Source organism: Cannabis sativa, chromosome 8 (genome assembly GCF_029168945.1).
Source record: "Cannabis sativa cultivar Pink pepper isolate KNU-18-1 chromosome 8, ASM2916894v1, whole genome shotgun sequence".
NCBI lineage: Eukaryota > Viridiplantae > Streptophyta > Magnoliopsida > Rosales > Cannabaceae > Cannabis > Cannabis sativa.
Genome location: NC_083608.1, coordinates 22,407,625 through 22,418,945, shown reverse-complemented (window position 1 = coordinate 22,418,945; position 11,321 = coordinate 22,407,625). Strand labels below are relative to the sequence as shown.

The window sequence follows — 11,321 nt, the reverse complement described above, 5'->3', positions numbered from 1 at the left end:
AGACTGCTCCTACAGAAAATTACATTATGAAATTCACTGCTCAACCAATTATTATTACTTCTATGGTCATAAATTAATTATAGTACTACCTCAACAATGATCTATATCTTCTCTTTTCTTAGCTCATGAAAATCATGTATTAAAGCATCATACCAAACTATTTGAGTTTGTCCAAAAAAAAAATAATAAATAACAAAACTTTGAACAGCAGAAATATCCACAAGGGTCCAAAATATTATATTAGTCAAAACAAGGGATAAGACAACAACCACACAAAGCAATTCAGTTTTGATATTTGGCCCAAGAGAAGAGCAGAAGTTTTACTTGCAAATGTTTTTAAACTTACTAATTCTTTGAAAGAGACTTGGGTTCTCATTAGAACTACTAACAATAGACTGGACCTCAGAGTGACCAGTGCATGTGCTGACTGGAGGAACCATAATCCCTCGAGTGTTCAGATTCCATATATGGCCTCCTACCCTGTTGAGACAGCTCAAGCTCACCAGAGAACTGACCTGTGAGGGAATGCGAGAACTGACCAAGGCCAAGATCAGGAAGGATCTGGTGTGAACTGCTACCATCCATATCATCCTTCATGCACCAAGAAGTGTTTTGAAAGTGATTGACAGTTTCACTGTGAGTAGCTGATGTTGGTTCAGCCACAGGTGCCCCTTGGGTGTTCATCAAGGATTGCAACCCAATACCAGATGATGACCGGTTTCTAGAGCCCCACGGTTCATTTGACAGAAGAGAGAGAGCACAGCTTGAGTCTGCGACTGCTGAGATGCATTCTCCCGGAGGCGGAGGAATTCCATGATTAGCTGGGATACTCGTTCCGCAGCCTGAAGTCTGCAGGTATAGGTTGGATGAAGAATTATCTGAGTTGCTCTGCCACGGATACGGAATGTACTTCCCAGTTGGAATGGCACTTTGATTTCCAGGCACCCGCTCCGATATTCTTCCATTTGGCCAGGCGTCTCTTCCGCTAAGCCTAGGGTATGCTGAGAAGTCCATTAGAAAGCTTCCAACTCTGCCGCTGTTATCTACATTAACAAACAGAACATATTTGAGGTCAGTGTCATGTCAATACTAGTTGGGGTGAATGGGAAAAACCAAAATCTATGTAGTGTGATGGTAAAAGGCCACAATCAGGGTCTTTCAAGATCACATTAGCTTGGAGTTGTAATATACTAACATCTAAACATATATAAGGTACAAAATCCAACCATAGCGTGTAGACAGTAATGAACCATGTGGTGGCTTCCTCCGACGCTCATTATGACCAGCTAAGCGCCTTCGACAACTTCTCTTTCCTTGGTCAAATTCTGGAAGCTGATGAAATCTGGAGAAAGACGAAAGAACTCAATTTTATAAATTAAGTGCCAGTCCTTTTATCAAGTTATTCCCTTTAACTCATGAATTGAGGGACTCTCTCAAGGAAAGCATTTGACTCTCTAGTCTCTAACATAACCACCTAGAGGGTCACTAGCCATAAATAAATGGCTCCAACCAGATATTTTCAATGTTAATCATTAGCATACATTTTCGAGGAATTTATTTTCGATGATATATAAAGAAATTTGTTAAGTGCAGTCAGCAATAAACACAGTTAAGCACGAAACAAAGGATGTAACATAACGAGCTAAAGCTGCAACTGCTTGTTACATGCCAAAAAAAAGAGAGAGAGAACGCTATTAAAGGTACGCAAGACGAAGGACATAAACATTGCAGCATACTGCAGGTCCAGATCATTCAGAGAAAGCCATGCATAAGATCCTCAAATATTAAAGACAAAACTATCACAGCCTAATTATTGGTTTGACCTAAGAAGCTGCTCTGATCACTGGGAAACATGTGGGAATAGCAGAACATTCAGAACATATTAGAAGCTATTCTTCATGCCACCACCAGAATCATTGACGCCCTATCTATTATAATTCCTTTGATTAGATCGCTCACGGGCTAAAAGCAACCTTTACCATCACCCGAGACTGCTAACAAGGATTCTAACCCTACTGGATCTTTCATTTCTTTCTACTAGTTCTTACAAAAAACAATTTGCAGGAATTACTTTCTATTTTTATAAGGAACAACATGTTTGCAAGAATCAAAATGTAAAAGCAATCACACCATATGTGAGAAGAAAATGACTGGCTTGAACTTAACAAAACAATTTATGTATGAATGTTATCAATTTTATTCCAACAATAACATATCCAACATTGAGCTCGATAACATATCCATTAGGCTCAAACCATCAAATGCAACACACAAGATCTCTAAACAGTGTCAACAGCCATGTTGTGTTGCTCAAGTAAACAAGCTTTGAAGGTAAACATTAATAAAGGTGTTTACTTTTATTATTTACTTAACAGACAGTTTAAGTATCTTCCTAAGACAAACAAGTTTACTACATCAGCGGAAAAAAGGGAGAAAAGAAAAAGGGCACTAGAATTTATGTTGCACATTGTGAGACAGGAAATTAAAGATAAGATAATAAGTATAATTAAACAACAAACTCAGATACCCCACAGCCAATCCCATAAGAGCACTTTCACAATATTAAAATTCACTAGTCTAAAGACTATAAATAGGGGACCATCATTAAATTACATTTATATATATGACACCAAAAACTCAGCTAACAAACATACTAATAAATAAAATTATTTAGAAACCCAACCAGAATCAACTATTATCCCATCCAGTAAAAGTTCAGTCAGGAAAAAATAAAACATCCATATCCTAGAACAAGATTAAGACAAAGCCAAATCAAGTACAAAACCAGCCAATAATCCCAAGCAACACTTGATTTTATTTTATTTTTTACTTTACCCAGAATGAAACAACATAAACCAACCAATAATCTTTGAAAAGTGTTCAAGCAAAGCAAGTAAAACAGCAGTAACAAATTATCACCAGTAATCTTCAAAAACCTAGCTTCATCATCCTAAAAACAAAACACAACTTCAAGTATCTCATATATGTAAGAAAGAAGAACAAAGAAAAGAAAAGAAAAAAAGAGTAAAGGTTAGGTTTACCTGCTACACTGTTGACAAAACCTTTGTTCAAGACCATTAACGACGACCTTAGGTGACTTAGAATGCATGCCACAGACCTTGTGCCTAGAGTAATAAGCTTTGGCGTCACTTAGATCTACTTTACACCCCTCAACCTGGCACCGGGGTGGTTGGCCCGAATGGACCGGGCTCCCCCTGACCTTCTTCGGCGGGGTGGCTCCGGAACACGAGGACGACCCAGCACCGGATTTGGGTGTAGCTCCGATACCCACATCTTCAAAGTAAATTTTCTGGCCGAATTTTAAGCCGTTGAGTGACTCAGTAGACGAGTTGGGCGGCGAGGAAGACGAAGAGCCCCCTGACTCTGTCATTGAGCTGGAACCCATTTCCATGAGCGACCTCTAAAGCCCATTCATGAAACTTCCCGAGGTCATGAATACAGTCTTTACTTTTTTTTTTTCTCTCTTTTGGCTCTGCTATGTTACAGAAAAGATAGAGAGAGAGAGAGAAGAAGAAGAGATGAATGGTGAATGTGGGGAGCAAGAGGGAGGGTTTACTATTGAAAAGTAGACACCTGACAGTGGCCCATGCCAGCTTTGAGGGTCTGTGTGATGTGAGTAATAAGAGGTGTATATTTTTGTGTGCGTATATATGTGTATATATGTTTATGTGAGCGTATGTGTATATATTTGTGTATGGTACGGTGTCCAAGACGAAAGAGAGAAGAAGAGTGGTTGTATGAAAGAAGAAAAAGGAAGAGAAGAGAGAGAAAAGAGAAGTACTTATAGAGAGGTACAGAGGCAGCTTTAAGAAGCTCTTTTCTCTCTCTCTCTCACTATCACCAAACCCAACTCAACCGTCGTTTTACAAAACAATTTCGGTTTAATTGTTCTCTCTGTGAAGTCTCTCTAAAAGGTAATTCTCCTTTTTTTTTTTTGCCAGATATGTGTGGGTGCCCATATGCCTGATGCATGGGGCGCATTATTTTGTACTCACTTCTCTTCTCTTCTCATTACCCTCATTATGTCTAAAATACCCCTTTCTTTTTTCTCTCTTTGCTATGTAAAAAACTAGGAAAGATTTGGTACTATTTTTTTTTAATATCATATTAAGATTGAATCAAAATAAAATTAGGGTAATTTTATAGTGTGCAATTTTAAAAGAATTCATTCAATATATTTTAGTATTTTTTTTAATTTATTTTTTATGATCACGAATGTTGTAATTTTTTAGGACTATTTATAAAATTTTTAAATAATTTTGAATAGTTTATAATGTTAAAAATAAAATTTAAATATTTTATTGCATGTTTGTGTTTTTTTACACAAGTGGTAAACAGCTTGTTATAGCTGAAATTCGGCTAACACTTTAGAGGAGAACACGTGTCAAACTGGGAGAATACAAACTAACAAATATAATGATATTTATATTTGAAAATAGAATAACTTATTAAATGCGGAACTGACAGAGTATGTTTACAACTTGCTGACTGTAAGGTCTTACGCAAGATAAAAAATATACAAATTGTTGCCTCATACATTAATGAGAAACCATACAACACTATTGTGCAAGGCGAGGCATCAACCTCGCTACGCATGAAGAGACATAGACGAGACATGATGACTGTTAAGACACTTAACGTATAATACACATTATACAAACAAAGTATAACAGTCGAGTAAATCCAAACAACTAATAGCGATGCATCCATCTCGCTATAGGAAGGCGCGCTTATGGTACCTTCACTAATCAGCTCTAGACATCTTTCAATGAGATCCACAGCTTTGACGAGTCAGCTCTCTTAGATAGAAGTTGACATTCAAATGATGTTGACTGCTGAAGTTCACCTTGTCACCAAGAACTGCGATTGTCAAATGGAGTGTTATGTCTTCAAATGCAAAAACGACGAGGTTTACATTATCTACCTCGGAAAGACATGGAGAAAGTTATAGCTCGCTACCAGGGTTATTGTTGCTATGTTCCCAGCGAGACGTCTCCGAACAATATGTGTTACAACGTATTTAATACACATTTACATTGACCTGGTAAAAGTGGACCAATCACAGCTGTGTGATTTTCAAATATTAACCGCATTTATTTTACGTGAGATGTAATTCAATCCCACGATTTTAGGGGATTATTGTTGTAAAATATCAGTCAAATCTGTAATTAACTGCCCTCCTATGTAATTATAAATAGGAGCAGGTTATACTGAAAAATGGACTAAAAATTCATTAGAGAAAAGGCCCTTGAATTGTATCAGAAATCCAAGAAGGTTGATTCGTGGACTATGTAGAGTTTTAACTGCAAAACCACGTAAAAAACCTCTGTGTTCTTACTTCCTTTTTTCTTTACTGCTTCTATTTTCTGTGCAAATCCATCACGATTAAGGCTTAAATATAGTTAACGAAAATTTGCGTTAACAATTTGGTGCTTTCATTGAGAGCCTTCGTGAAAAAAGCTCAGAAAAAACCCTCCTTATATACGTAAAAAAAACAACTTTCTCCATGGCTGGCAATTGAAAAAGCGTCGATACTCCTCATGAAGAAACCACTCACCATCTTGGAAAAGAGCCAATGGGCTTTCAGAGGCCTCCCAATTCACGATCTAAACGGACCACTTGTTCCAGGAGAACTCAACCTGATGTTGGCCCAAGCATGCGGACCACTCGTTCCAAGAGGACCCAACCTGAGGGTGGCCCAAGTACACGGACCACATGTTCAAGGAGAACCCAGAATCCAGGAATAAGGTATGAAGAACCTGAAATGAACATTGGTAGAACCCATCCCAGTCCAGTTGGCGAGGATGGCGCCTACGATCCAACAAGATACACGTCGATCGTCGAGTTGGAAAACTGCCAACTCAAACGCTGCTTGGAGGAGGCAAACTGGCAGAACGCTAAGTTGGAATGTGAGGGAGCTGCTGCCAGGGTGGCACGGGCGAATAATACCCAAAATCAACCTGACCCTGGAGTGAGAAGACCACAAGGCAGCCTCGCGGCTCATGAGCCAGGAGGCAGGAGACAGCTCAAGAGAACCCTCAAAACGCTCAGGAAGAACAACCTGGGGAAACTGAGGGTCCCCTTGAAAACGAGCAACCTGGGGAAACTGAGGTTCCCCCTGAAAAATGAACAACCAAATGATCAGCCAGAACCATCTCATAGAAATGAGAATAGAAGGTAACCAAAAACCAGGGAATAAGAAATTCCTTGTGGAAACGAGGGAAATCCTGGGACACAACCTGGAACACGTAGGTCACCAGCAGGGAACCGCAAACGTTCTTCCCAAACCCATATGGAAGGGGCATGTACAAACCCCAGTGGGAGGCACATGACGAACCACACCCAAGGGGAGAAGAACGGGGCATGAAGAGGCGAGTGTTACCTCGGGGCGCACAAGAACCCACAATCGATCAACGCGAGGAGGAGAAAGTACTCGTCGCAACAATGATCGAGAAAGCACAGGCCCGAGTAAGACTACAAGTCACTCAAGGACGAGGTCCGTAAGTAGGACACATTTTGTAATACCCTAGCATTAAGAAATAGATTAGCGAAATTCTAACTAGATAATTGTGAATAATTGAAGAATTATATTATTATATAGTTCAATATATGAGAATTTATTTGACTAATTATATGGTAAGACCCCGTTAGTGAGCTAGGGGCATTTTAGTAATTATGACCCGAGAAGGGTAAAATGATGAAATTAATTTAATTACGTGCTTAATGGAACTATATTATTATATAGTATACTTGTGTTGTCTTTTCAGGTGTGTTTTGACAGGTTGGCGCGGTATAGTCACAACTAGGTATTTTGGGTCGAATCGAGTTCGGGCCCGAAATGCAAATTGAATTGATTTAATTGGCATTTTATTTGATATCGGATAATCTGAATTTTTATTTGAAAATATTTGGGTATGAAATGACATGTTTACCCTTATGTGTATGTGAGATGAATTTTTGGGCCCTAAGGGCATTTTGGTCATTTGACCTCTAATTACTATGTTTGACAAATTGAATTTTGAGGAAAAAAAAAAAAGAGAATTTCTGGTTGTGTATCCCTCTCACCTGACCTCTCTCTCTCACTCAAACCCTCTCATTTCTCAATCTTTGATTTCTTGAGAAATTAGTGTGATTATTGCATGAATTGGAGCTTGATACTTGGGAATTGTTGGAGTTTAGCCTCTAATTGAGATTTGAGGTAACTTTACTTGGTTAATCTTTATTTATTAACTGAATTTTTAATAAAGAGGAGCATGAAATAGATGTGGTGTTCTTGATTATGCATGTTGTTAGATTTGATGCTTGATCTTGGTTAATTTAGCTTGTTGTTGCATGCTTCTTTGATGAGTTTGGGCAGAGATTTTATGATGTTTTCTAGGTTAGAATTTCATATTTTAATAGTGTTATGCTGCTGAGTTTTTATTGTTGATATGTGGGTTTGAAGCTCAAGTTTGAGAGCTTGAAGTTGTGAGTTTTAAGCATGTTTTAAGTTGATTTTTACAATCTGAAATTGAAGATTTATTATTGGAATTGATGCATGAAATATGTTTATTTGAGCATCTATTGTTTGCTAGCAACCCTATTTGATGGTTTGGAAGTTTGGTTGTGATTTGGGATGATTTGGTGTTGATTGGAGGCTGAAAATTCGAATTCTGCTGCTGGTTTTCTGGGTTTTGAACCCAGGTGCCACGGCATGGTATTTAGCATGCCGCGGCGCGCCCATTTCTTTCTGGGTAGATCCTTTTGCAAACTTCAAATAGCCATAACTTTGTGATCCGGACTCCGATTCGGGAGTTCTATATACCGTTGGAAAGCTCTTTTCGAGCTTTATCTGAATATTTGAATTTTAAATGCCATGTGAATATTTTTATGAAAGTGAAATCAGGGGTTAACCCTATTTGTGAAAATCCTGGATTTGTGTGACTAGGATTACCGGTACCTGATCAGGAGCACCCGGGGATTTGGAATCTCTAATATATCGGGACAACAGGTAAGACAGTGATTAGCACGTAGAGTATGCCTAGTGGCGCTTATATTGAAAGTGATATGTATGATTGTTTAATAACCGAGATTAGGGTTATTATCCTAATAGGAACAGTCTAATAGCCTAGGGTTATTACCTAGTGATATATGTGTGAAAATGCCATGCCATGTTATATGTGATGAGATTCAAGGATTATGCGCTTAAGGCATCATCAGGTTGGACTCGGTAACCATAACCGAGATGAACCAATTCTAAGGCCTTATTGTATTTAGACGTGTGAGAGCAACACGTAAGTCTACGCCGCGTAGATATAAATAGATGTGTGAGCGCAACATATAGGTCTACGCCACGTAGATATAAATAGGCATGTGAGTGTAACATGCAGGTCTGTGACACACAGACATCTATGAATGGCATTATTGTTTAAATAGTATAATGAGCATATTAATATTGTTATGATTATATACTGTCTTGCTGGGCTTGGCTCACAGGTGCTCTACTGTGCAGGAAAGGGTAAGGCATTAGCTGATCAGGCATGAGTTCAAGAGCTGGGCGAAGAATGTACATGTCCGAGCCATATCAGACCAAGCGGGTTAAGGGTCTACCAGCGATGTATTTTGAAACTCTATTTTGCCGCTTAGGCCGGCTGAAAGAAAAAGACTTGTAATAAAGTTTGTAAATATTTTTGGGATCCCAAATGTTATAAAGTTTAAATTATTACAAGTTTTATTTCCATTCCGTTTATTTCAAAAGTTTAAATTCTGCGCTATTTTGATTAGTAATCCTGCTTAGGGGATTAGGGTTTCGTAAATAACTCGAGTAGTGTGCCTAATTATTTAGGGCGTTACACAGTTCGTGAGTAGAACAAGGTCCGCTAGCAATTATAATCAATCGGATCTACGAGAACACTTGAACCAGAAAAAACCTGATCTTCACCAACAACTCTGTCCAAAGCAAGGGGATCCAATCCAATTGCGAATAGATGAGTTGGAAGATAAGTTCAGGAGGTATCAATTCAGGGAGCAAGGAAAACAATCAAGATATGACACAGATGAAGAACTCGAGCCATACCATCCAGATATCATGAATACTCCTTTTTCCCAGGGATTTAAAAACCCCCACGTCTCGTCATATGATGGGACCACTGATCTGGTCTTGCATTTGAATAATTTCAACACTATAATGCGAGCTAACAATGTTACAAACAATCTACATTGTATTTTGTTTCCCACCTCACTAGTTGGAGCAGCAAGTAGCTGGTTCAATAAATTTACTCATCATTCCATCACTTCTTGGGAACAGTTGTTTAAGGACTTCAAAAAGCAGTTCCAGGCCGTAAGGGATAGGAGACTTGAAGCGTCTTCACTCACTAACATAAAGCAACAGCCTGGTGAGACGCTTAAGGCATACTTAAGTTGTTTTAGCACGGTTGCTGCCAGAGTAAGAAATTTGGATGATAGTACACAGCTTACTGCCGTTCAGGCAGGGATCACTACTAATCTCTCCAACGCTGGAGGCGAATTGTGGGACGACCTACAAGGTCGTCCAGTAAAAAACATCACCGAGTTCAACAAGAGGGCTCATGTGTTTGTTCGAAAGGAGGAAGCTCGAAAAGAGATGAACTTGTTAAAAACTGGCTCGGGAAGCAAACCCAGCACTGTTTCAACAAGTATTGTCTCGACTAAAGCTGATAACTCAGGGGCCTCTGGCTCAAAAAGGAAAGAAGACTCTAAAGGGTCATCTGAAGACAAGAAGAAACAAAAGAAGCACGACAAGTACGTGCCAGTTTACACCATTTATACCGAGCTTAATCAAAATTGGGAGAATATCTACCTCGCGCATGAGTACAAGGTTGCATTCTGTAAACCTGAGCCATGACGCACGCGAGGTATAAAAGAGATCCAACCAGATACTGTAGGTACCATAAAGACATCGGGCACACAACAGACGAGTGTCGTGAGTTGAAAGATGAGATAGAGAGTCTTATCGCGAGAGGCCACTTCAAGCAATATGTGAAGAGGCAGGGCAATGGACATAACTAGCCCAATCCGCCCAACAACCCAAGCATCCATGGATTACAACCTCCTCATGTTGAATGAGGATATCCTAGTTATCTCGGGAGGGCCACATATTGTAGGAGAAAGTAATAACGCCCAAAAGAGGTACATGAAGGAAGTGAAGAACGAGCAGTCTACATTTGCTCCAAAACCTTCTAAGAAAGTAAAAACTGAAGAGCCTCTGATTATATTTTTGAAGGAAGATGAAAAGAACGTGAGGAACCCTTACGTCGACCCATTGGTGATCACCATCCAGCTTGCCAACAAGAGGATAAAAGGGTGCTGGTAGACAACGGGAGTTTAGTGAACATCCTTTACAGGGAAACACTAAAGAAGATGGGGCTCGAAAAAGCTAAATTGAGACCTTGCATGGTAAATCTTTGCGGATTTACTGGAGATAGTGTCGCCAGTCAAGGAATAATCAAGCTCGCACTGACCTTGGTTGAAACACCTTTGTCCACCACAATTATGCAAGACTTTTTGGTTGTCGACCTACCATCGGCTTTCAATATACTGCTGGTTCATCGGCTTGACAGAAGAAGGCGAGAAGACGGATGAAGATCTTGATTCTCAGATTCAAGATGAAAGAAACTTATTGAAACCAATTGAAGAATTGGAAGAAGTTGTTCTGGACCCGGGAAATCCCACAAAGTGTGTTTACATTGGGAAGAACCTGGACGAACAATTAAAATAGCAGCTAATAAGTTTTTTAAGGGCAAACCAGGATCAGTTTGCCTGGAGCCATGGAGATATGATAGGGATTGACCCTAATATTATCTGCCATCATTTAAATGTCGATCCAAACTACCCAGCAAAGAGACAAAAGAGGAGACCCTTTGTAACACCCTAACTATAGGCACGCTACCCAAGATAATTAAGAAACTCTAATCCCCTAGACGGGATTACTAATAAAATAAGCACAGAAATTAAACTTTAAATGCAAAAGGAATGAAAATAAACTTGTAATAATTTTAACTTTACAAACCAACAAAAGTTACATGTCTCGGGATCCCAAAAATATTTCACAAAATATTATCACAAGTCTTTCTCCACTAGCCGACCTAAGCGGCAAAACAGAGTTATTGAAATCATCACTGATAGACCCCAACCCGCTTGGTCTAGTGTGGCTCGAACATGTACATACATCACCCAGCTCTCGCACTCATGGCTGATCAGAGACAGATTTACCCTTTCCTGCACAGTAGAGCACTCGTGAGCCAAGCCCAGCAAGACAGTATAATTATCAATAATCATAACTA

The 11,321-nt window shown here is 39.3% G+C and overlaps 1 protein-coding gene across 1 annotated transcript; it reads right to left on the bottom strand.

Moving 5' to 3' along the window:
* Positions 1 to 214: 214 nt before the first annotated feature.
* Positions 215 to 3,899, bottom strand: LOC115701122 (squamosa promoter-binding-like protein 9). Its single transcript, XM_030628820.2, has 3 exons — positions 3,042 to 3,899; positions 1,227 to 1,342; positions 215 to 1,043 (listed from the first exon to the last, which is right to left on the bottom strand). Exons 1-3 carry the CDS (start codon positions 3,410 to 3,412, stop codon positions 403 to 405), a joined length of 1,128 nt encoding a protein of 375 aa, XP_030484680.2. The 5' UTR covers positions 3,413 to 3,899; the 3' UTR covers positions 215 to 402.
* Between the last annotated feature and the right edge of the window lie 7,422 nt (positions 3,900 to 11,321).